Raw genomic sequence first — 26,223 nt, forward strand, 5'->3', positions numbered from 1 at the left:
CTTCTGGACATGGTCACACGGTCCTCCTATCCTTCAGCTCCTGGCCTCAACTGGCTGAGGTGGGCACGGAGGGTCCTCAGGCTTCCCTCCCCTTGCCAGCACTCAAAACAGGAGGCCTGTGTAAGGCTGTGTTCCCACACCACTCCCCCTATCAGAGGGCAACTAGGGTTCCCGAGGCTGGTCCTGCATCTTCCTCCTCCCTTTAGTGGTTGGGGGGGCAGAGACCCAAGAGACCACATGGCTTGGTCCCTTGGACAAGCAAGCTCAGGGAGGACGCCAGTGAGAAGGCGGCTGCAGAGGACTGCGAGCCTGCTGGGCACAGGCCATGCAATCTGGGGAAGGCCCTGGGGCCAGCAGGCCTTTTCCTCCACCTGCTCAAATGTGCTTCCACTAACCAGAGGAAACCCATTTACTAGTTTTTCTAATAAATCAGTAACACTCCGTATTTCTCTGTTTCTCATTTGACTAGTTTCCCTTTGAACCAACCGAGGAGCACTAGTTGTATGAGTGAAGAGGGATCTGTGTCCACAGGCCCACCAGGGAGACCAGGAGACATGCAGACCCTCTGGCTGTCCCCGGGAGTCTCATGCTGGCACCCAGGTCTTGTGCCCCACGTGAGACCCTGAGGAAAGCCTGCTCATTCACGCCTTCAACCATCTTGGGGGCCTTTCCCCAGAGAGCTCAGAACAGAAATCTCAGCCCCCACTGGACATCAGAATCACCAGAAACCCCATGCCTGGGATTCAACCTGAGGGCGGTTCCATCTGATCCGGGTGGATGGTTTGCAGGCATCACTTTTCAAAAGGCTCTGTTGATGATTTTAATAGGCAGCCAGTGAGAACCACTGAGCTGGACCAAGGTTCTCAGACATACCTAGATGGTTGTGTAAGCATGACCTGAGGAAGGTGTTCACAACTTCCCAGGCCCCGCCCCCGGGAGAGTCTGAGTCAGGAAGTTTAAGAAGCAGTGACTCATCCATCTCCTTCAATTTATAGAAGAAAAAGTAGGAGTTTAGGTGACCCAGGTAGTTAATGGCAGGGCTGGGACGAGAACCCAGGTCTCCTGACTCACTCCACTCCATCTATCATGGCTGAGCATCATAACCTGAGACTTGGCGGGTAGGAGCCAGCTCTCTCCTCAGTGACTGTGGGAGTGGCCACAGAACATTCAGGGCAGCCGGCAGAACATGGGCAGACCTGCCCTGTCCACCTGTGCCAGGGGGTGGCCAGCTCTGCCCCACCCACCTGTGCTGGGGGGCGCAGATCTGTCCCGCACACCTGTGCCCAGGAGGCCTCCACCCACTTCCAATCCTCCTTTGACCTCATTAGGCTCAGCACACCCCTCTTCAAGTTGAGTCCATCCTCCTGGGCCACAAGACTCAGGCACCGACCCAGCAGACCTGGGGGAACACTTAGATGTTCCTGCAGGCCCACTCCTCCCAGCCCCCACTACGAGAAACAGGATGAAACCAAGCTGGTCTGCCAGAAAGGTCAGAAAACACAGAAAAAGGCATTCCTTGCACTTTTGACTCAAAGACACTTTTGAGAATGGGGTGAAAACTAAGGACTCATCCCAAAAAAAATGCACTTGTACTCTTCACCCAATATTGCAAGCCACTGTAGACATTTCTAGGCTCTAAGTTTAGAATTCTTGCTTCCTAGGATGCCTCCTGAAAACTTGGGAGGGAGAGAATAAAAGGCACCAGACACTGGAAACTTCTGCCCATTGTAAAAATATTCCACTCAGTGCCCCCTTTTCAGTCCAACTTTGGCCGTTAAGGAAAAGTGTTAAAAGGCTGGTATGAACGCCTGCCTCCCCAGGTGGGAAGTCAGGCTGTGGGCAGAGAAGCCCATGGGAGCAGAGCAGCAGAGAACAAGTTCCCCCTGCACCCCTCCTGCCCCAGCCTCCCTGACAAGCACCCTGTGCCTTATGCATTGTGAGGATGGATAATGGATATGTGAACATGGAAGCCAATAACCCCCATGTCCCACCTCCCCTAACACATCCCTGGCCATGATCAACTCTCCCCACCCCAGCCAGACCCAGGAAGGAGGCCACACACCAGTCAGTGGGTCAGAGTGGTTATTGCACCATTGGCAAATAATGAAATGTGTATACATTAGCGACAACCACAGGGTCAGCAAGGCAACCCACAGAAGTACCTGAACTGAGTCCATTACATTCTTCAAGGGAGGGGGAATCAACAGAACATACACTCATGTGCACACATGTGCACACACACACATACCACAGAACAGAAAGCAATAAATTATGGGTCTCACTCCTGCCTGGATCCTAAGAGGCACAAAGAGCAAAGCCTCCCCAGCCACCTGCCCACAGCTCCTCTGGATGTGCTGTGGCTGACCAGTGCTGGAGGCCCAAGCAGGGCTGGCTCTTGCTGGGAGGAAGTGAGCTTAAATATTCGGCTTCTGACCAGAGAGGAACTGTATACAAGGGAAGTAGTCACACTGGCCTCAGAGGGAAGGGGGGCTCGCCTGGGCCTGTGGAAAGTTGCTGTGAGCCTGCGGGAGCACCGGCTCGTGCACAGCAGGTGAAGACACCTGCAAGTACACCAGAGCTTCTTCCAGGGGGACAGCCTACTGAGGGCTCCAGGCGGGGCTCGAATGCACAGGATGAGCCCAGGCTTGTTAACAAGTAGGCCAGGGTTCCTCCCCAACCCCAGCACCGCCTCCTTCCCCCAGTCCTCAGAGTCACCCTACAGAGTTCAAGGCCTGGAATTTCTCCCTTAGGTTTTTCACTCTGCCCTGCTGGCTTGAGTCCACTGGGTCCTTGGGACCCTCTTCCTTTGACCCATAATCTGCAGGCTCCTGGAAATCCTGGCCCTGCCCCATCACAACTGCTGCTGAGTTCAGTCCCTGCCTGCTACCCTCCTCCAGGCTGGCGGCAGGGCCAGGCAGGGGCCCCTTCTCCATGACAATCACCCGCCGACTGTTCTCCAGGGGAAAGTCCGCAGTGACGTACAGGGCCCCCTCTCCATCAGGCTGACTTTGGCGCAACCCCCCAGGGGGCTGGGGCTGGGGGGCCTCTGGGCCTGCCCGGCCCCTCTTTGTGTTGAGGCTGAAGCAGCGGCTCACCCTGCCAGACACAGCTGGCTCCACGATGTTGTCCGGCACAGAGCGGCTCCTGTTGACTGGTGGGCCACGGGGCCGGCTACCCTCGGCCTGGAACACCTCATCATGCGAGGTGTACTTGGAGCAGAGCTCACGAACATCCGGCCAGTTGAAGGTCTCGGTGTCAAGTGGGCTGAGGGGGCTTCGAGTAGACGGCCGGACCCCGGGCAAGGTGGTGCTTGGGCTGGCAGCAGAAGGGCTGAAGGAGAAATGCTGTGGCGACACCTCCCGGGCAGAGCAGGGCTTGGGTGGGCTGTGCTCCTGGGCTGTCATCTGCTCATAGCTGAGGGACAGCACCAGCTTTCTCTTACCTGTGAGGAGAGAGCCAGCTGCCTGAAACCACTGGGCAGAGTGGGTAAGGGGAGGGGCGGGGGAGGTGCAGGGAGGAGGAAGTGAGGTCCCTGAACTGCCTTCAACTCACTCTCCAGACAAGGCTCCTTACTGGGGTGTAGGGTGTGACAGAAGAGAAACCTTACCACTTACAGCCTCTTTATCAAAGGGAAATGGGAATATGAGGAAAAGGAGGTAGACAAGGGGTCAGGAGTCAAAGTAAGAGACAAGCACTTCTGCTGTCCTGGAGAACAGGGGGCCTGTGGCACTTCCCCCATGTCTGCTCCATGTGGAGGGCAGGTGGGGAGGGCTGGCAGTGAGGGTCATTCCCCATCAGACCAGCCACTAGGCACACCTCGGCCCTTGATGTGCGATCCAGCCCCTCTCCCTGGCAGGGTCTCATCAGGAGCTTTACCCCAGGAGCCTCCCCAGTCTCGTGGAAAGGGCCCACTCCCCCATCACTGTACCTCTGCTGACTGGTGCTGCTCCAGCCTCCTCCTGCAGGTGGGGAATAGCGGGAGCTTTTTCCCACTGCACTGGTGGCCTGGCTGCCACTGACTTGTTCTTGATCCGGAGGCTATACTGACGGGCCAACTGGTAGACCTTGTTCTTGACTCGCTCGCTCACATGACTGTCCATCACATGGGAAAGCTGCACAATTCGAGGGTGCAGTGGGGCCACCAGCTCTCCCTGGGCACTACTGTTCAGCTCCTTCACCAGCTCCTTCAGCTCCCGGGCCAGGTGGGCAGGGCTGGGCCTCTTGGTGGGGGAGGCACTCTCTGGGGAGGCAGCGGCCGACTCCTCGGTGATGGCCCCTAGCTCGTGCTCCTCCAGGATGAAGAGCGGCTCGTGTAGGTCAAAGCCGTTGGCTTGGCCCTGAGCTTGCCCCTTCTGAGGGCTCCCCGCAGGAGACTCCATTCTGTCCCAGATCTTCACAATTTCTGAAGATGGACGGAACTCAGCATCTGTGATAGGAGCTGGTTCCCTAGTGCCAACCTGCCCTGGTCCCGGAAGATCAAACAGGGCCCAGGAGGCTGGCCGGGAGCCAACCTGTCTCTTCTGCCCTGGCAGAGCCATTGGCTCTGGGTCTGGCCTGGGAAGACTGTTGAATCTGGAGACCGAGTTTCTCACCAGCCCTTTGGGGATGTAGGAGAGGCTCTCCCGGCGCCGGATGCTAAAGCCTGCATCGTGGTTCTCTGCATTTTCATAGTAGCTCTTAATTTTATCTAGCAACAGCCGGTCTCGAGTGGAGAGAGTCGATTCCTTCTTGCAGGAAGACCTGTCAGGCTCTGCCAGGCAGCCTGGGCTTGGTGGCTCTGTCCCATTGACAGAAGGGCCACTCTCTGTGGCCACCCCAACACTGATGTCCACCTCATGGGGGAGCTGAGAGCTGAGAGAATCTGTGATGCTGCCACACCGGGCTGAGTTCTTTTCACTGCCCTCCAGGCTGAGCACACTGCTGCTCCGGCTGGTCAGCCGTGGGGTCCCAAAGCCACTAGACTTGCCATCCTCCAGTGCCAGGCTGCTCCGCCGAGAAAAGCTGCTGACGAATCGCTCAGCAATGACACTGGCCTGGTCCAGCACAGAGGGTGGCAGGAGACTCTCAGGCTCCTGGGCACCCATGTCCTCCTCTTCCTCCTCCTCACTGCTCAGGGCCTTAAGGTCCTCGGTGTTCTCAGCCACAACAAAGTCCACCAGGTCACCCGGGTGGTCCAGCCCCAATAGGCCCTGGTGCGTGTCAAGCTGTGATTCCAGGACTTCTGGAGACTCTGTGTCTGAGGGTATTTCCTCGGTGCTGGGATCTTCCACAGCAGCAAACACCTCTTGCTCCACCTCAGGCTCAGGGTCTGGTTCAACCTGGGACAGTACAGAGAGTTCATATGAGCCAAAAACCTCCCTCGTGAGACCCAGGGAACGAAGAGACAGTGAGGCCTGCTCACAGCCTGGCAAGAGGGGCTGCAGGTCAGGGCCGAAGGCCATCAGAATGAGCATGACTCAAGAGTGGGGCAAAGGCCGGCCTTAGGTTCAGCAATGTAATCATGTCCCTTAGTCATCCTGCAGCATGAGGACTTGCTCATGTCTTCAAACCCAAGGAAAAATTCTAAGAATGTAGGTGAATAGAGTGGTGGCACCTCTCGGTGGCAGCCTGCCTGGGAGCTACAGGGACAAGGTGAAAACTTACAACAGAGTGCCAGGTCAGAGCACCAGGACTCACCTGTCCAACGGTGAGCTAGCTCCCTAAAGCCTGAGAGGCTCCCCACATGGGGACTGTTCTGGGCTCAAAGCCAGGCCTGAGCACCATGAGAGGCCACTCCAACTTCCCCGAGGGTCCAGAGGGCAGCAGGACCATGTGCAGGAATCCTGTCAGAGGGCAAGCCTGCATATGCCCAGCAGATGGGCAAAGACGGAAACATATCTGAGAACTCCCTCTTGATCACCGTGCAGGTCATTCGAACCATAAAACCAGCCAGCACAGGCAAGCTTTCCAGAGGGGTCTTTAGGAAGAAGATAAGAGCAAACACTACATTTTGGGGAACCAGGTCTGATTCCTACTGTTCTAGTCCAGAAGGTGCAAAGCAGGATCCATACTCTAGCCCTGCACTGTCCAACATGTATCTGCCAGCCATACATGGCTTTTGAGCACCTGAAATGTGGCTAGTTCAAACTGAGAACATTTATAAGGATAAAATACACACCAGATTATAAAAACTTCATACAAAGAAAGCAAATATCTCATTAATAGCTTATTATACTGACTACACATTGAAACAGTGTGTTGTTTCATGTTGAAACATTCCACGCTCAACATTATATGTTGAAATAATAGTTTGGATGTACTGGGTCAAATAATTTTTAATTCAGCTACTAGAAAATTTAAAATTACACATGTGGCTGGCATTCTCTTATCACTGGACAGCACCATTTGGGACTCTTAGCCAATGGCATACAGTTTCTAAGTCTCATCCTGGTATGAGGCCCACCTCAGGGAACCAGGCCTCATGAACTTCTCCTTCTGACTTTGGGAAAACAAAAGACTCTGTTCCATACAACCCACAGACTGCACAGCACGCCAGAAAGAGGCCTGTAGGTTTCTGGGCCACAGACCCACATCTGATCTCAGCTCTATTCCTCAAAAGCTACCCAATGTCAGACACATCACTCAACCTCTCTGAGCCTCTTTCTCAGTGGAACTGCTGCAGGGAATAGAAGAAATAAAACATTAGACATGTAGATTGTCCAGTAGATATCAATCCCCTACCCCTTCCCCCAGCTGGGTGCAGAAGTATTTCAATGTCTACCATGCTGGCAGGGGCAAGGGCCTTATGCCCCATACAAGAAGGCTCAGCCTAGGAGACCTAAAATCTGGTCCCTTGACAAGGGAAGGCCTCTAAAGGAAGGGGTACCTTTTTCTAATTTATAGAAAGAGGCTGTCTGTTCACCAAGCCATGTGCCCTCAAGCCAGACAGGCTTCCTGAGCAATGAGAGACCTGGGGAATGAAGAATCTCTGTCCCCATGGGTCTGACCAGAGAGCACATGCCTGACCACCTGGCCTGCAGACCTGGAGATCTGGGCACCAGTCACCTCTTCACTATCCCCTTTCTGCCTGCTGGCCACTCACCTCTGGCAGGGAAGAGATGGACTCAAAGCTCATGCGTTTCTCAGCAGAGGTTGGAGACTGGCCACTAGGCCTTCTGCAGCTCCTGGGGTCTTCAGACTCCCTGCGACCCTTCCCCTGAAGCAAGCAGAAGGCCGACATCAGCTCCCAGGACAGTTGGGAACTGGTCCCTTCTACATCCCAACATGGGCAGCACCTCCTGAGCCCCAAGGGGGCTGGACTGCGTTGAGAGCCAGCCTTGGACCTGAGCCCAAGAGTCAACCTAAACTGCCAGGTCTGGGGATGCAGAAATGCAGCTAGGTGTGTGGCCTCAGCAAAGCCCAACCAGCCTGCCCCTCCCAGCCCCACTGTGCTGGCTTCTCCCCTCCCCCACCGCACCCACCCCCCCTCAGTCATGCTCACTGGGCAGTGTATTAGTTAGTGTCCCGTCCTGGAACACCTGCATGCCAGGGGCTCACCAGGGCACGACAGCCAGTGAGGGGTTAGGAAGTGCTGATGGCAGGAGTAGAGGAACAAGGACAGACGGGTGGGAAGGGCAGAAGAGGGGACTCTCGGATGGGCATGCACTTGCCAGGGAACATGCAGCAAGGAGGGGAGATCAAAGAGACACCTCACCATAGCGCCCCGGGAGAAAAGTAAAGCGTTGGCCCGATAGTGCCAGCAGTGGAGGGCAGCCAGCAGGGAGCTGGCGAAGTCGGCTACCTGCTCCGCCACCGCCAGGCTCTCCTCCTCCTCCTCCTCCTCCTCTGAGCCCGGAGGCTCCGGCCCAGCCCCCTTCTCGTTGCCTTCATGCCTTGCCAGGTCCTCCAGAGAGACCTGAAAGGCCTCCTCCACCACCTCCTCCTCCTCCTCCTCCTCCTGTTCCTGCAGGGCGGCCCCTTCAGCCTCCGGCTGCAGGTCCCGAGTACGGGGAGGCTGCCCAAAGTCCAGGAGAGTGCCGGCACTGCCTGCATGCTGTTCACAGCACAAGAACCCCTTGTGACCAGCCTCTGGGCAACCCCTTCCTCCTGCCAACGGCTGGGGTGGGCAGGCTTTACATAGAGAAAGCCATGTCTAGACAACCAACACAACCCCTGGTCTCCACCAGGGTCCAGGGATAACGGAGTTCTCAAGGTGGGACACTGGGACCCGGGACAGCTGGGGCTGGGGCCTAGTCAGGGGCTCAAGACCCAGAGAAGCCTTCCTGCTCCAGAGAGAGGGGAAGATGAGATAGGATCCAGGCTGGGCAGGCCACCACTAGGGTGCTGTTCCAGGAAAAGAGTACAGAAGGGTCCCCAGGGAAGGGCCATGGCTTTTCATCTGTGGCCCTCATGACGGAGCCCAGGGCACACAGGTGCTTCCTATGTATTTGTTGAATGAATGAAGACCTGGGAGCTAAGGACCAGGGGCTAGCCAGGCAGTCCCCCCTACCTCCATCCAGCCAGTCCCCTCTGCCCACCGGCCTTACCTTCATTCCTGCTGCTCTGGCTGCTGCCACCACCACCACCGGGTCCCAGCACATGGGCGAGGGGGAGGGGAGATTGGTAAGCAGGAGAAGAGCCTCTTTGCAGAGGCCAGGAGCCCCCTGGGGAAGGCCTCGCTGGGGGCTCTGATTCCCAGAGCCCTCGCCCAGTCTCCCGGGCTTCCAAAGGCATGACTAACAGAACAGAGGCCCAGGGGACACAAGGCAGCACAGATCTGTGTGTGTCCCTTGCTTCGCTATCACCTGAGCACAGGGTGCAAGCAGTGGGGGGTGCAGGCCAGGCCCCCTCCCCAGACAGCAAGGGGTGAGGCGCATGCCCAGTGAGGGACAGAGGCAGCGTCCCCTCAGCAGTGACTTAACCACCCTGTAAGGTGGTCACCTGCGTCACCTGCCAACCTGCCCAGAGCGAGGGAATCGCTGTCTGACCCTCACACTCACCTTTCTCGCTGAGCTGCCTCAGCAGGTGTCGGGCCGGCTCTGAGGAAGAAAACAGATGGACAGCGTCAGCGCAGGCTGGCAAACAGCCAAACCCCATGCTCACAGTGCCACCGGCCCACCACCAGTTCAAAGTCCAGTCCGGCTTGGCCGCCAGCAGCTCTAGGGACTGAGGAAGGCTGCCTGCACACCCACCCCATGGGGAAGCAGGGCCTGGGCCACCACCACGGCGCCCTGGGGACCTCCCTGTGCCACCTGCCCCAAGGAGTGGCAGTGGCCACAATCCCCACATTAGTGCCCCTCACCCAGGGCCCTCGAGTCTGGAGCCAAAGCCCCACTCTGCCTGCTTCAGACCAACCAACCATGTTTGTGGAGGTCCCCGGCTCCACCTCAAGCCCCACCCTCCCCACAAAGCACGTCAGCCTATTAGCTCCACACAAGGCCAAGCCGCTTCTAGCACCCCGGCTGGAGAGCAGAGGTCGCACCCGACTTTCTACGGCCTTACAGGCCTGGTGCCATGAAGCCTTGCTGCCTGCTAGGGAGTGTTGCCTGGTTGTACAGGGGCTGAGCAGGCTCTGGGGATAGGATACAAACACGTCCATCAGGCTGATGATGTCACCACCTGAGACAGGTAGTCAGGGATAAGAGGATATGTGTGAAGGACCCTCTCTATGGAGCCCTGGCCTGAACCCATGCTATCCTTGCCTCACTGGCTTCCAGGAGTACCCTTGCTATAAGCTCAAGCCAGAAGGAAAGTCCACCAAGGTCTGAGCTGTTCCTGAGTGGTGAAGCATATCAAAGAATTTTCTGCTCAGATAGACACACACATACTATCTGTACAATATAATTGAACATCTAATTGTTTTTAAAGTGAGAAATATAAAACTACCCTTTCATTCAAACTTAAATAAGTGACAAATAATGACAAGAGCACCTTACTTGTCCATAGGGCATACTTATTGGCCCATCTCAGCTCTGGAAGCAGGCAGCAGCAGCCAGGAGGCCTTAAGTGTAGATGCCTGAGGGCAGGCACTAAGGGGTCTGCACAGGGCCCACGACCTCCCTCTCAGCGACCTGGTGGCCTGCTTTTACACACACTCTCCCAAGCCTGACTGACTGACTTTTAACAGCTGGAAGGAGAAGGGCTACTACAGGAAGCCTGCTAAGACAGATGAGAATGAACACTCGTCAGCATAAAAATGGACAAACCACCTCAGATGTGGGCTATCTGTATGGCCACCCACAGCCACCTTCCTCAGGGGCGCTGGAGAACCTAGCAGTTCACACTTCCTGGTGACACTGCCACACTGACCCCAGAAAGGGCAAAGTTCAACTGTGGGCAGCACCCTCTCTCTTTTAAAGTTCTCCAGAGTACGGAGCACATCTTAGGAAGATGACTATTCACAATGGTTAAAACTAAAACATAAAACATGCTAAGAAAACCCAACTCTTAGTGTTTACAGGCTAAAATCTCGGCTGAAACTTTAGCTCCTAAACAGCTCACTTATTTCCTGAGTGCCTTGGTCACTGCAGTTTCAATACTAACATTACGGAGGTCACCACCACCACCATCACTTACCCAACACTTCCATGTGCCAGAAGCTCCCAATCCAAAGCTATGGCAAGAAGGAACGTTAGGGAGACAGGAAGAAAAGAAAGGGAAACAGAGAGCCAGAGATTGGAAGTAACACCCCGACTTGGAGCGTTTAATATATGGCACCGTAAAACTTTTGCAACCACAGCAAGTTTGCCTAGGTTTCATGACCCATCAGGAGCCATACCGAACAGACACACAAAAACTTTCCAGCAACTGCTCAGCTCCATCCTCTCACCCACACAACTATCCAGGGCCCAGGGGACGCCCAGCCCATGGCCCATCCAAGTCTCGTCCACCGTGGACAGCTACACAAAGGCACTGCTCCCACTCACTCCCGAATCTTTCTCTCTGGGGGGTCTCTAAGTTCTCACCCCACCCCCCACCTCGTGTACAAGTCTGGCAAGTACCTGCTGAAGCCAGTGTGTCCCTGGGCCAGAGTATAAGAGACACAGAAAACACATAGACTCATTACCACATGAGCTAAGAATAAAAGCAAGGCTCTCCCTTTCTCAGTAGACGATTCATTCCAAGAAATCCAAGTACAAGGCAGCAAAACCAGTCATGGAAGGAAACCCAGGAGAGGAAAATGGAACTTTTTCCCAAGACCCAAAGTAAATATTTCCTGTCTGGATTTGGTGCCACTTGAAGTCTAATGCATTTTCCCCACGTCCTGCCTCTGCTCTGCTCCAGAACGTGCCTGGGGACTATCCGTGATGTCCAAGCATTATTCCCAAGTGGCAAGGAGGGAGGTTTCGATCACAAGAGTGCCAAGGCCTGAGTGAACAAGCATTCTAGGACCTTGGATAAGGAGAGCTGCCCCACCCTGGTGGGCAAGAAGGGCCCGAAGGTGCCTGGCGGAGGGCAGCGCAAGCACAGAGAAGAGATGTTTGTTCACACAAGCTCGCCCACTGTCCTCCTGCCCTTTCTCGGGTGTTCTGGGGAGGGGACACTCTGATGCACATGCTGCTGCACAGTCCCTCTGCCTGCCCAAAGGTCCCGGGAAGGGGCCTCTCTGCCCGCACTGCCCCCGTACCAGACTGCCGACGTCCCTGGTGCACGTGGGCGGACACCTCGTCCTGGGAGGACCAAGCCTTCTTCATGCGCTCTGGGCTATAGCGGTACCGACTGGGATCTGCCCCCGAGAGAGAGACAATCAGGCCTTCGGGATGCCATCAGCCCAGGCCCAGACTCTGCTCGAACCCTACCACGCCTCGGCTGCCCACCCCCATCCCACAGGCCAGAAGCCTCCAGGGCTCCCTCCTCTTTCCTCTGTGAGCATCAGTCACTGAAAGTCTGGCCCATCAGCAGCACTGTACCCCTAGTCTTACAAGAGACCCAAGTCCCTTGACAAGAAGCCTCCCAGTCCTCCCTGACCCCTGGAATATAAGGATCAGACAAAGCTTCCCCAGGATACAGCCTGTCCTAGACATGTGCACAATCAAAGACAAAGCACGCAAAAAGGGTACACTCACAATAGGAGTCCATTTCCAAGATGGCTTCCTTGGCCTGGACGGGAGGAAAACCCACATATAACTGCCACGCTAGGTGCTGTGCCTCCACCAGCCTGGCCAGTCACTCCACTGCACTGGAACACCCCATGGCGCTGTGCTGAGGCCGCGGCATCTGCTGAGCTGGCCCCCACTGTCCAGTGGTGCCCACACCCAGGACATGAGGCCCCAGAGGAGTCCAGAGCTGGCTCTGAGGGACACCCCCTTCCACACCCCATCAGACACGGGGTGTGGGGAGCCCCGGGAACTCGCCTTCTGGGGGATGGTGGTGTGGTGGTTCTCCAGGATGAGCCGCTTGATGTGGTGAGTCCAGCTCCGTTTCTCCTCCACTGTTTTGGCCTGGGAAGACCCAAGGGAGAGGGAGAGTTATCCCAGGGCTGCAGCCATCTGGTGCGGGCCACACTCCACTGAGGGGGCAGAGGGGGAACGAGGGCCTAGGCTGGGGCCTGCGTGAGGTTACCATGACTCTTCAGCACAAGCCTGAGAGGTGCCCACATGCTCCCTTCCTTCCAGAGGGAGACCGAGGCAGGTGCGGGGTGAGTGGAGGAGGCTGTGTCCTCAGCCCCTCACCTGGATGTTGTACTGCTGCTTGCCATGCTTGTAGTGGGTGACGGTGAAGCACAGGGAGTCTCTGGTGCTCTCGATCAGCATCAGGGAGGAGCACTGGGGCAGAGGGGGTGCAGTCAGCACGGGGCCACTGCCGGGCTGACGGTCTGGGCAGGCAGGGACAGGAGTCTGGGAAGGATGGAGCTGCACCCAGTGACTCCAGGCCCAGGGAGGATGGCAAGGGGAGGAGCCCAGACTGTAGGTGGGAAGCCGGCAGAGGAGAGCACAGTGGCCTCGTTACCGGGATGTGATCCTTGCAGACAAAGTGATCGCCCCGCTTCTTGGTGATGAGCAGCGCTTTGTCGAAGAGGAAGAAGGTCCTTTCATTGCGTACTCGGTGCACACGGAATGTGCCCTCCAGGACAAGCTCCCCGTAGGTGGTCAGGTCTGGTCCCTTCCAGTTGATGAGCAGTGACTGAATCTCCTGCAGCACAGAAGCCCCGACCCCTGAGGTCAGATTGCTCACCACCGCACCAGGGACCTCATGGGGCCCTATGAGGCTCCTGTAGACCCAGCCACCACCTGGGTCCCCCAAAGACATGCTGCCACAAGTGACCCCACAGAGGCCTGTCCCATGCAGACACCACCCCTCACTCACCTTAGCAAGCCAGCCACATTCCCTCCCCGCAGCCCCAAAGACCACCCCTGCATGTCGTCCCTCCAGTGACCAGCCCCACAGCACCTGGAGCCGGACTGCATGCTCATGCCTCCTCTTCATGTCATTGATGTACCAGGCCACACAGGTCATGGTGTCAATGGCATCCTCCACCACCTCAAAGCCATCCTCTTCTTCATCAAAATGTTTGGCAATTTCCTGTGCAGGACACAGGGGCTCAGACAGCCAGGACTCAAGGACCCTGCCCCTCCCCCAGCCCCGCCATGTACTCTAGAGGAGCTGGGGGTTACCTGGAGCAGCAGGTGGTACTTGAGGATGCGCTGGACTGGCTTCAGCAGGTAGGAGCCCAAGGGCAGCGAGTGCTTCAGCAGCTCCTGCCGGTCCCGGAAGAACTTGGCCTGCTGCTTGTCTCGCATGCACTCTGTCAGGGCCGCCACTGAGCTGGGAGTGGGGGAATGGGCCATCACTGCCTGGGAAGGCCTGGGTGGGGAGGCGAGGTGCTCCAGATTCACCAAATAGTTCAGCCTCCCTTCTGCACCCCAACTACTTACTTGGGGTAATTGTTGCAATACTGGGTGTAGATATCAAACTCTTGGCTCTAAGGAGACATCAAAAATAGTGACTGCAGGGAGAATACCGTTTGACTGTAAATCTGGGTGTACCAAAGCCATACCCCTGGCCTCCAGAGCATCCTCTGCTCCCCTTCCCCAAGTGCCTGCAGATCTTTGTACCCATCTGTTTAGTATACATCCCACCCAGCAGCACCTGCTCCAGAACACCCTGCCCACTTGAGGGAGGGCACTCGGCACTCCACTCACAGAGGGGCCCCCAGGTCTCAGGCGTCCTCTTAGGCTGGGTTCCTGTCACTCTGAGCTCCCAGCAAGGTGGGGCAAGAGGCAAGAACCCAGCCCTTCTTACCCGTTCCACAAAGCAGCTGGCCACAGCCACGGGGTCACTATTGCAGCTGTCCAAGTCTCTGAGTAGCTGACTGGGTGAGGGGAAAGTGGTCGTGAGACACTGGACAGCTCACAGCCTCCACAGCTACCAACTCAACCCTCCCCAACCACCAGTGCCACACAGCCAGCCCTGGCATCAAGCCAGAGTCACAGCTCCCACCCTCACAACAAGCTCTGCCCAGGGTAGCAACCACAGAAAGTACTCAGCTCCCCTGCAAAGACAGGGAGCAAAGGAGACCCATGTGCTCAGTCAGAGAGAAAGGAGACCTGGGTACCCACCTCGGGAGGGACACAGCTCCTCTGCAGGCAGAAGGAGTCAAATACACAAAAGCAGAGATTAAAGGGGGAAGGAGAGAGAGAGAGGGACCCACAAAGGAACCTAGCCCCCAGCTAAGAAGGAGGCGAGAAAGGGACAAAGCGTGGGTCTGGCACCCCTTGTTCTTATTCAGAGGAGGATGCAATAGGACCCCTAAAACAGTGCTCCCTGCCTCTTCCTCATGTGCTCTTCTTGCTTCCCAACCGCCCCCAGTCTGGCCTGTCTCCCTGCACCTGCCCTCCCAGTCTTCTCCAGCTTGCACAGCAGGTAGTCCCTCTGCCCATCTTCAGGAGCCTGGGGTGAGGTTCCTCCTGTCCTATCAACACCGCGCCCTCAAGCTCTGCCCCTTGTGAACAGTCCCCTTACCCTGGGGAGTCTGTGGGCCCAGGTGGCACCCTCCAGATTCTCAAGGAGCCCCCTCTGCCCTGAAGCAGCCCCTCATCAGGCCTTGCTTGGCCTCCCCCATCTCATCTGGCCTGTGCATTCCCTTAATGGACTGGATCACCCCCAGGAAGTTCTCACTCCCCATGGGACCAGTGGAAAGACAGAGAAGAGCTGAAGAGATGTACAAGTGGAGGACAAAGATGAAAGGAACAAAGGGCCCAAAAAGGGACAGAGGGAAGAGCATCCCATGTAAAGGTCCACTCTCCCAAGGGGGCACTGGCCCACACTGGACCCAATATGCACATGACCACACGATTTCCCCACCTGACAGGAAGCACATCAGCCCACGGCACACAGGCACACGCCCTCTCTGCTGCAGTGAGCTAACTGTAACACTGCAGGGATGGAACACAGTTGCCACCCTGGGAGGTCAGGGTCTAGGGCTGCATGTCACAGCATCCTAGGGACATCCACACTCTTCCTGAAGCCCCAAGATAGGCCCCACAGGCAGAGCACGGTTCTCCATGCCATTCCATACCTGTTCAGTGCATAAATGCTTTCTATGTTCCCAAAGAGGGCGCTGACTTGTTCTGGCTTCAGCAGCCCAGGTGTGTCAATGATCTTCAAGAGATAGTCCTGCGTGGAGAGAGGAGTCAGAGTCTACCACCCCAGGACCATCCTGCCCCACACTGCCTCCTGAGCCACATGTCATTTCTGTAGTGCATGTTATGTGATTTCACAGAATCACCTACTATACTGGGTTGGTTTCCCCCCAAAATTAATATCCCTTTGGAACTTCAGAATGTGACCTTAATTGGAAATGGTTTCTTTGTAGAAGTAATTAGTTAAGGATCCCAAGATAATATACTGGATTTAAGGTGGACCCTACATCCAGTGACTGGTGTCCTCATAAAAGAGAAAGTGGCAATATAAAGGTAGAGGCAGAGATTGGAGTCATACACTACAGGCCAAGGAACACCAAGAATTGCCAGCAACCACCTGAAGCCATAGGCGAAGCATGGAATGCACTCTCCCTCAGAGCTTCCAGAAGGACCCAATCCTGTCAACACCTTGATTTCTGACTTCTGGCCTCCTAAACTGAGACAATAAATTTCTACATCTTCAGGCTTGCAGTTTGTAGTTTATGTTAGGGTGACCCCAGGAAACAAATACACCTCCCTCTACTGTGGGCAGAAGGCTTCCTCAGAAGCAGCCACAAAGCCACCTTCTCCTGTGTGCCCTGCAGTGTGAAATGTTTCACCTTAATGGCCCTGTGAGGTGGACGCACCTTCATTTTACAGATGAGGAACCTGAGGCTCAGGGAGTTGGGCAGATATTGGAGATCCACACAGCCAGGAACAGAGCAGGGATCTGTGCTCAGACGGCAGCATCCAGTGCCAGTTTATTCACTGAGCTCAGTCTCCACTGAGCAGGGGAGCTCCTCCCCATCCTGATCCACATGCCTACTCCCTGAGGAACTGCATAGTTCTGTGGCCCAAGCTACCATCTGACCCAGTCATCAAGCAATGTGTGCAGTAATGGCCTCCCCACGACTCCGTGGAAAGCAGATCTTCCAGACAAACATGTCCAGAGAACCTTCCTTCCAGGGGTAGGTGTAAGTTTATGTGAGAGAGCTAGGCCACCTGAACTCAGCCGTGGAGATGTGCAGACCCCTCCCAACCTCAGCTCTGAAGCCCCTTGATGACGGGCCTCACCTCCACAATGCTGCGAAGATCCTGCACGTACATACGCTCAGTCTCCACGATTTCCCGCACCACGCGGCCCAGGTAGCTGAGCTTATGTGCAGGCGCGGCCGCAGCCCGGCTGTTGAATGGGGACAGGGGCCCCTTCATGTTCAGCCAGCCGCTGGAGTTATTGCTGTTGGAAGGGTGCCGGCTGCGCAGACAGCCTGCCCCGTTCTGGGCTGAAGCCTCAGAACCACTGGGCTCCTCCATGGCACCACGGCTGTCACGGGAGGAGCCCGACGAGGAGGTGGTGGAGGTCAGACTTGGGGGCCGCTCCTGGCTGCCATCGTGGCGGAGGGAGGCAGAGACGGGCATCCTGGCATCGCTGCCGGGCGAGGACACTCCCGGGAGATTCTGGCAGGGCAGACCAAGAGTCAAACCTCCAACTCCTCACAGTAACAGAAAGTAAAAAGGTGGCTGCCTGGGGCTGGAGGAGCAGGAATGGGAACTTAGTGTTTAATGGGTACAGTTTCACTTTTGCAAGATTTTGCAATGAAAATTCTGTGGATGGATGTGGTGAGGGATGCAATCCAATGTGAATGTACTTAATGCCACTGACCCACACTTAAAAATGGTTAAAATGTAAATTTTGTTATGTGCATTTTACCACAATTTTAAAAACAACTCTGAATCCCGAGGATGTCCCTTCCCTCAAGGACTTTTGAGCATCTACAAGGATGCCCAAGTAACATTCCTTCCTGACTCCAACAGCCCCATCTCCATCTTTCCCATGGTGGAGAAAAGGTGGCTCACATTTGGGGACAGGAAAGGTTGACCACATCCAGGGCAAAAAAAGGTCCCAGAAACACAGAGAGGACATCTCTGCCAGAGCAGCGGTCAGGGGTGCCTTCTGCTGGAATCCCAAGCCCAGGTCCACCACTCTGGCAAAGTACCTGGACCTCTCAGAGAGCCTCAGCTCCTCACCACCTACCCAGGGGGTATGTCCTTGGGGATGCAGCTCCCTACTGCACGTACAGCTCTGAGCACGGGGCCTGGCATAGGGCAAGGGCTCCAGAAACCATCAAAACAGTAATGATAATGATAGTTACCAAAAAAACATGTTCCAAGTACCCACCTGCTGGGGCCTGTGCTGGGGTCACCAGACAAGCACAGGTAAAGATCTGGCTCTTAGAATCAAAGACAACATGCATGCCAGAAGATAAGATTCTCCCCAGACTGCAAAACCTCAGGTATGAGTGGCTTCACCATAAACCTGAAACCTTCTGCATAGTGACCAGGAAGGCAGAGGAGATGGTGCAAGGCCTGAGCCCACATTATGCCCTGCCCCCAAGCCCAATCACCTGGTGCAGGTCCCTGACTCACCCCAGCTCCCAGGATACAGGAAATTCCCCAGGGCTGAGCCACCAGTGAGTCTCCCTAAGCTCCCCTCAGCACAGCAAGCAGGAAGCCGCTCCCAAGGGCAGGAAACACAGCCTCTGGTGGACTTTATTCCCTGAGCAGATGGTGCAGCTCACAGGTAGGCCTTCCTGGAGCAGCAAGCCGGGAGAGGGGCTGTGGCCTTTGGGAAGGACAGGGGCACTCCTCCGCCACCCCAGAGGACCAGAGCTCACCAACACGACTTTCCAGAATGTACATTTGTTTTTCCACAGGAAATAGTTCCAGAACATTCCTTTCACCTCCACTGACCCAAAGTCTTCTTCTCTAGTTCTAGGGCTCAGAGGCTACTAGACCACAGGCAAGAGCTATGAGAAGATCTAGAAGGTGCCATTGTCCTGGTAGCCTTCAATTTGCTCCCTAAGCTTCTGGGCCTCTGCCTCACCCTGGAACCAGTGTCCCTACCTGTGCCATCACCCCTCGGCTTTGGGTTGTGCAAATGCTCTCTCTGCCTGGACATTATTTCCTCCACATCCACCTCATGCCATACCACCCCCCAACCTGTATCCCTTACACCCAACCCTCTGGTCTCAGAAGCCACTAGCCCTCAGAAACTTCCTAGAACCAAACCTGGGGGCCCCGTCTGTGTAGTCTAGTAGCACCCCAGGGTTACCACCACTGTGTGAGACCCCCTGTCCTAGGCTGGAAGTGACCTAAGGGCAGGGGCCTTAAGGATGACCTGGCAAGTGGGTAATGTTAGTGAACAAATTGGTGCTTGTACCGAGCTGTAAGGCAGGAGCATCAAGACCACTTTACCATCCACACTAGCCCAGCAAGGACCCTTTCTTAAGCACAGCACTTTGTCACTACATGTCTCAGCTCGGGGTAGTGGTGGGAGGGTTCGGGAAGCCTACAAGAACCTCTCATTTTGCAGATGAGGAAAAAGGGGCAGCACTGGGGCCAGTCTGCATTCTCCCTCCCTCCCAGGAGCAACGAAAGGAGAATTAAGTAAAAAGAGCATCCTAGTGAAACTCGGCATCTCAGAGCAGACACAGAGCCCCTTGGGAAATACAACGTCGCTGCTTTCTCCTCCCTCCTCAAAAGAGCCTTTAAAATTAACCAGCTAGGCCTTTCCGCAGAACCAGCCAGGAGGGTAACACCATGTCATTTCAGCACAAAGAGAGACAAAGACCCAAACTCCACCCCAGTCCTTAGCCCCCAGCCCTGTGGGGCTCTGGTGGCCTTCAATGCACACTGCACCGCTCTCCACCCCCATCCATCAGTCCCAGCTGCAACAATGGGGCAGGGACTTATACCCTAAGACCTTTCCCAGATCAGACCTGGGGACAGTCAGCCCCTGTGGGGATGCAAAATGGAAAAGGCCCAAGTCCCAAATGGATTTCACAGCAGGTCAGGTCACAGCCTTAAAGTAAAGGATTAGTCACAGTACCCCACCCCCACCCCACACACACTCTCAGGGAGATTTATCTCTAAAGGGTCCTTCTGAGGGTCACTCTTTGGGGACCCCATTGCCATAGGGTAGCAACATATGCACACTTTGACCCCAGGAACCAAAGCATCTTTTCAACTCAGACAAATTTCCTCTGGTTGAACACAGCCATCTGCCAGCAAAGCAAGCTTACATTTTCAAAGTAGTGTTCATGCCCAAATCCTCCTGGGACTAAAACACCAAGCAGCAGTCAACAGCTGAAATGTTCTAACTGCTATAAAGGGGACAAGCCATTTATATCTTGTAACAACTCTATCTGGTAGGTATTACTATCATCCCCATTTTACAGATGCAGAAAATGAGGCCACAGAAGCAGCATGTGGTGGAGCCTAGATTTGAACTCAGGCACTTAGGCTCCAGTGTTCATGCTCCCCTGCCCCTGCCCACTGCCCACTGCCTTCCTGATGGACTCACACCAGTCAGAGCAGCAAGCAAAGGATTAGTCACAACCCTGGATACTATGGCTTTCCTCCAGCAGAAACCAAAGGGGGCATATTTTAAGATCAGGGCTTTTAACACAACACTTCATTTAGAACTGAGAGTTAAGATTCCTTATGGATACTTCTAGACCTGCTCCCATGTGACCTCTGGCCATTTACCCTCTTGTTGGAATGTGACAAAATACAGATTCTAGGTCAAAGGATCACTCTGAAAAATAGAAGAGAGAAAGCACAAGGCCACTGGGGTGAGACTACACTTGCTCGGATGATGAGAGAAGCTGGGCAGTGCCCAGGGGGCCCCAGCTCACAGGATCGCTCTCCTGGGCAGGAGGACTCACAGGACAAGAAGACAAAGACCCAGCACTGGAGGCAGGAAGGGCAAATGGGGCAGTGCAAGCCAAGAAGGCAGGGCACTGACTGTCAGTAGGCACCATCTGACACTGCCAGAAAAGAGACATCACCCTCAACGTGTGTGCAGTCTGGCCCCCAAAGCCCGAAGCCACCGTTACTGTGTGTGTAGTTCAGCCTCTCAGAGACCAGCAGGTACAATAACTGCCCACATGCCCCAAGCAGAGGCAACCTCTCCTTCCCCTCCACTAGGCATCACTGTGTATTGTAAGATTCACCCCAAAGCCAAGGTTAGAACTCAGGTCTTCAAATTCATCTGGGATGACACTGTCTGCTACAGAAGTGGGGACCTAGAGAAGGCGGTGACAGGCAGACAGCAGCTAAACCCTCAAACCAGCTGCCCACACCCACCCCATCCTACCACACCCAGAGCCCGGGTCCCTAAGTATCCCGGAGCCATGACCTCTTCCACCTTTCCACACGAACCATTCCAGCCAATCATCAGTCAATCAGTCTTCCAGAAAACCTGGAATCTCAAGTCCCTGTGAGGCCCTCTGACAAGGTCCCATAAGGCCTTTCTTTTTGATGGGCCTAAGAAGCTGCTCATACACCTTTGAGGGTCCAGGGGGCAGGAGAGGAAGGGAGATCTTTTTTTTTTTCCTTAACTTTCTCTAAATTTAAACATAATCCGCACCCTCCCGCCACCCACAACTCCTCATGTTACAGCCCCACCTCATGAGGACCCTCTGTGAATGAGCCCAGGCAGAGAGGCAGGGGCAGGCTGTCGCAGGCCCTGGAGTCCCAGCACTGCCACCTGGGGCCAAGGCCCACCTCCTTCTCCTCCCCACAGTGCCTCAGCACCATGCCCCATCTGACCTGCATCCCTGCCTCCAATGGAGAAAAAATAAATAAATAACACTGCCCCAAACCCACAACAGCCCCCATGTTCTGTCCTCAGGCCTCCTGTCACTGAGGCAGCAGGAAGGACCCGTCCCCTGCCCACCAACGTCAGAAAGGTGATCCCCCAGGGGCACTCACCCGGAGCCTTCTGGAGAGCCTCTGCTTCCCTGGTCCTGGGGAGTCCCCAGGACTCAGCAACATTCCCTTCTGGACCCCTTCCACCGCCAGCAGGCTGAGAAGCAGGCAGGCGACGGGGAGAGGCACTTGCCGGGGACCCTCTGCATGGGCCAGCGCTCTGCAGACTCCACCAAAAACACACAGTGCCGAGGCTCGGACCAGGTGCGGAGGGGGCTGACATCATCCTTCCACCTCCCGCTGCCTACCTCACCCCTGAGAAGCAGAAGCCTGACGCCACACCTGCTTGGGAGGCGGGCAGCAAAGGAATAGGGGGATCCCCCAAAGGCAACTGCTCCCAAGCCCACTGGCCCAGTGGGGAAAAGGGAGGGGTTCCCGGTACCTGCATGCAGGCCAAGCCCCCCCTCAAGGATCCCAGACTGTGCAGCCGCCTCTAATCTCTCAACCACAAACACCTCCTAGACATTCCAAAGGCCAGTCAGACCAGGGCAACCCAACGGCCTGTCACCTTCCCCAGAACGCTCCCCCAACTCCACTGCCACCATCTCCTCAGAGAGGTCCCTAGGAGGAAGCAAAAGAAAAAAGCTGCAGCTTTTCCAGACAAACTGGGCAGGAGCGATGTGACCTTCCACAGAGATCTCAAACTGCGATCCTGCACTCACTCAGCTGCGCCGTCACCTCAGCACAGCACGGCTCTGCCCGCTGCTCTGACCACCCACGGCAGGGGCCCAGTTCTAGCCAGTCTGCTCCTGCCGCTCCCACTCAGGCCCTTCTACGAGTGCTCACCTGGCCAGCAGAGGGTGGGCAGAGCTGAGTGAGGTCACATTAGTGCAAGGACACTCTTCACCACAACCCCCAAGACTTTCCTGAGGACAGAGAGGATCCTGAGAGGGTCTTTGCCCCTTTCCTGAGTAGCTTCCTCACTCTGCACCTCAGTGTCCATAGTCGAAGATGCAGGGGCCCTAAGCACCCTGAGGAAGGACAAGGAAAGGCTCCCCAGGAAGTGGCTGTGTTCAGTGGAGCCACGTGACTGTCAGAGAGGCTGTGCAAACAGTATGACCAGGGTTTCTGGGCCACCCAACCCTGGGCCAGCTGGTTCAAATTCATTTCTCTCATGAACTCACTTTCCCTTGTGAATTCATTTTCCCACCACCCAAGAAGAGCAGGGGACCAGCAAGTGAGGCTGGGTCTTCAAAGCAGGACTTCAGCTGCTGGGAAGGAAAAGGACTGTGGTTGCCAGTGGAGCCCTCCCACCTGAATTCTGGAACGTTAGGCCTACAGACTAAAGTCCAGAAAACTCCCTGGACTGGGCCTTGGAAGGGAAGGAAAGCCCCTGCATGTTGTTTCAGTGGGAGGACCACTCATCCACACCCACCACTCCAGCATTTGCCCATGTTGTTCTCAAACCTGGAATGTGCCCCAGACCCCTCTCTCCCTACACTGATTTGGTCAAATCACCTCCTCCAGAACCATTTCCATCTCCTCCTCCACTTCAACCATTTTAGTCTATCCAACACACACTACTGTAGACTGCCCTCTCCCACCCCAAAGAATATCCACCCCTCAATCCCTGCATATAGGAACCTATGAATGTTACCTTATATCAAGAGAGACTCAGAAGGTGTGATCAAATTAAGGATCTGGAGATGGTTACCCCAGATTACTTGGGTAGGCCGGATGTAATCACAAGGGCCCTTACAAGAGGCACACAGCAGGAGTCAGAAGCTGACGCAACAAAAGCGCAAGGACCACAAGAAAGAGACTGGACGACACTAGGCTGCTGGCTTTGCAGGCAGAGGAAGAGACCACAAACAAAGGATCTAGGCAGCCTCAGGAAGCCGCAAAGGATAAGGGAACAAGTCACCCCTGGAGCCTCCAGAAGGAACACAGACAGGCCTGTGAACCCAGATTCTCTTCTGACCTCCAGAAGCATAAGATAATAAATGTGTGCTGTTTAAAGCCACTATGTTTGTGGCATTTGTTATAGCAGCTGTAGGACACTAATACACACATACTTTTTTGAACTCTAATGACCCTGAGTATTGATTAAAGTACTGGTCCTTGGGGGTCACACATGCAAGCTTTTCTTCCTGACTAGATAGTAAAATTCAGTGGTCTAGCCTTCTTTCAACCCCAGAGGGCAATGCACACACTAGATGCTCAATAAGTACCTGTAGTATTTTGATTAGCACACATAATGTGAGGGGGGGCACAGGGAAGGCAGTATAGCACAGAGATGACAAATAGTGACTCTATAGTATCTTACTTTGTTGATGGACAGTGACTGAAATGGGGAATGGGGGGATGACATGATAATATACATGATATAATAATTACAATGTTGCTCATGTGAAACCTTTATAAGATTGTATATCAATGATACCTTAATAAAAAAAAATCCAAAAAAATAAAAATAAATACCTGCAGGTAAAACTGCAGGATTGTGCCTGGAGCACCTCTTCTCTTAACCACTCCCAAAAATAAACAGTGATCAAAGTCAAGGCCTGAGCCACTTCCTCCTAGACTAATGAGTATCAGTCCATATTAATCATAGATAGATCCATATTAGTCACCACCAGCAAGTTTCCAATCTACCAATAGGCACTCAGGAATGGTGACTGCTCATTCACCCCAGCAGTCCTGTCCTACCTGGCCCCAGACAAGGGACTAGAGCAGGGGCATAGCTGCCCTGCTATGCCACATATTAAGTGAGCAGCCACAAAAGAACTGCGAGGAAGGAAAAAGTGGCCAAGGGACCACTTTGGAGTTTGGCGAAGGGACTGCAATAAGGTCCCCCTACAAATACCCCAACAAAAGTGATCCACCAGGAATTTCACATAAACACATACAAAAGGCAAATGAGATAATTACTGTTGATTAGAAATTGCTCACGGCCAGGGCAGGTCAACTTGTCATTAAGCAGGGAAATGACACAATGTCCCCAGGAGATGGAGCAGCAAAAGACAGTGCTAGAAATCACAGATAAATCCAACTTCCCAGAGCCCTACCTCTCTCACCTCTAGGTCTAAAAGTTCACAGAACCACCACTCCTTATCAGCAAAATCCAGGGACCCAGCCCTGCAAATTAGCCATCTTGCTGCCTCCCACCCCACTGTAGGGGCTGCTTGTTTTGAGGCTTATAGACTGGGTGGGTCTGGGGAGAACACAAGTGCCACACCTTCAAAGAGTTGCACCATTTACTACTACATCACTGCCAAAGGTACTAGAGAATCTCAGCTGGAATCCATGGGAACCAAGGGCCCCCACAGGTCCCTCTGAGTTCTGGCAGAGGAGGAGAGAACATGCAAGCACATGTGTGCAGAGGCCACAGAGAGCACAGGTTAGACGCACTGAATGGATTCACAAGCTCTACAGTCAGGCAGACCTGGTGTGAACCCCAGCTCCTCCCACTTTACTGGCTGTGTGTGGCTTTGGTGGCAGGTCACTTGGCCACACCAAGCTCCCAGTTCCTCATCTGCACAATGAGTACAGCAATAGTACCAACCTCACAGGTCTCCTGTATTGAAATGATACCAGAGGAGCAGTCTGTACAACATCTGACACACAGTAAGCCCACCATAAATGGCAACAGTGAAGAGGATAAATGAATGATTTGTTCTGCAAGCATGAGGACAAGAGATTTTTCTGATTTGTGCCTAAAATTTTGACCCCATCTCAAATTGATAATAATGTGTTAAATTTGGCTTGCATGATCAAACCCTCCTCCACCAACCATCCATCATCTATGATCCCAACACCAGTTAGGACCATGATCCTAAAAAGAAAAACAAAGCAATTCAGATGGAAAGGAAAAATGGTCTGATATCTATGCCCAACAGAAGGTCAAACCAGAAGCTGAAGTGTATGTGACTCAGAGTGCTTTGCCGTAGCAGGCAGAGCACATTCCTGAGGGTTCCGCAGGGAAAGACAACAGGTACTACAGGGAGCCCGAGAGGAACAGAGCCATGTGGGATACAGGCCTAAGCAGGAACAGAACACAAGGCAACATGAGTTGGCAAAAGGACAAACAAGTGATTGATAAATATCCTTGACACTGGCCCTTGGGTTTTAAAGAAAAAACAAAATCCAGCTCCAAGGTAGACACATTTCGAGCCACGAAGTAAGACAAAGACAACAGGTACTGGGCTTCCTGGTGTCCACCCATTTCCGGTCACAGGGAGTATCAATGAGGGGCAAGTAGCAGGATGTGTAAGAATGAGCCGTGCGTGGGACTCCGGTCAGGCCTGCTCAAAACCAGCTCTAACTCTGCTCCTAACTAGCTAGACAGTAAGGAGCAACAGGGTGAGTGACTTGTGCTACTGCCCCTTCTCTCCTTTAGCGGCAACACTACTTGTCCTTCCTACCTGAGCTGGGAGCATTAGAATTCACAGGACAAGTACTTCCCAGCCACCACTCCGCTGAGACATCGTGGCAGCCTCTGGGAGACACAAAGATAATCACACACAAAGCCCGCACCTTAGAGCTGATACTCTAGTAAGAGACACAACACAAACACATCAGTACCACAAGGAGGTAGACAGTGGTATCACAAGCAGGATGGGAGTTCAAGATTGCCTCAGCTGGGGAATTCATTCAACACTTCTGAGCATGATGCTACCTGGGCATCTGCACTGAATCCGGAAATGAGTAAGACACTATCCCTGTCTTGAAGGAACTGAATTTCTGAAGAAAAAACAGCCATATGAACAGATTATCCACAAGGCAATGCCTTAAGTGCTGGTATACAAGTATAAACACGTGGGCTGTGCCAACAGAAAAGCAAGTAGCCAATGTTCCTGGGGGACCGAGGCAACTTAAAAGGAGCTGACATATTAGCTGAGTCTTGAATGAT

The 26,223-nt window shown here is 54.4% G+C and overlaps 1 protein-coding gene across 9 annotated transcripts in view; it reads right to left on the minus strand.

The window, feature by feature from the left end:
* Positions 1–2,065: 2,065 nt before the first annotated feature.
* PLEKHG3 (pleckstrin homology and RhoGEF domain containing G3) overlaps positions 2,066–26,223 on the minus strand; it is a 63,001-nt gene continuing 38,843 nt past the window's right edge. For 2 of the 9 annotated variants that reach the window (XM_073242264.1, XM_073242263.1), the window contains exons 2-18: positions 16,674–17,057; positions 15,497–15,594; positions 14,221–14,290; positions 13,854–13,900; positions 13,593–13,743; positions 13,369–13,500; positions 12,928–13,110; positions 12,651–12,743; positions 12,333–12,419; positions 12,045–12,078; positions 11,606–11,704; positions 8,979–9,017; positions 8,526–8,548; positions 7,694–8,032; positions 7,082–7,195; positions 3,929–5,318; positions 2,066–3,442 (exon numbers count right to left, since the gene is read on the minus strand). In XM_073242264.1, coding sequence (XP_073098365.1) covers positions 2,712–3,442; positions 3,929–5,318; positions 7,082–7,195; positions 7,694–8,032; positions 8,526–8,548; positions 8,979–9,017; positions 11,606–11,704; positions 12,045–12,078; positions 12,333–12,419; positions 12,651–12,743; positions 12,928–13,110; positions 13,369–13,500; positions 13,593–13,743; positions 13,854–13,900; positions 14,221–14,290; positions 15,497–15,594; positions 16,674–17,018 — 3,975 coding nt within the window. In that variant the 5' untranslated portion in view covers positions 17,019–17,057 and the 3' untranslated portion in view covers positions 2,066–2,711. Of the gene's footprint in view, positions 3,443–3,928; positions 5,319–7,081; positions 7,196–7,693; positions 8,033–8,525; positions 8,549–8,978; positions 9,018–11,605; positions 11,705–12,044; positions 12,079–12,332; positions 12,420–12,650; positions 12,744–12,927; positions 13,111–13,368; positions 13,501–13,592; positions 13,744–13,853; positions 13,901–14,220; positions 14,291–15,496; positions 15,595–16,673; positions 17,058–21,374; positions 21,539–26,223 lie in introns of all 9 variants that reach the window. The other 7 variants (XM_073242261.1, XM_037006311.2, XM_073242260.1 and 4 more) reach the window with 7 other exon arrangements.

The sequence above is a fragment of the Manis javanica genome, chromosome 8, assembly GCF_040802235.1.
Source record: "Manis javanica isolate MJ-LG chromosome 8, MJ_LKY, whole genome shotgun sequence".
NCBI classification, from domain to species: Eukaryota; Metazoa; Chordata; class Mammalia; order Pholidota; family Manidae; genus Manis; species Manis javanica.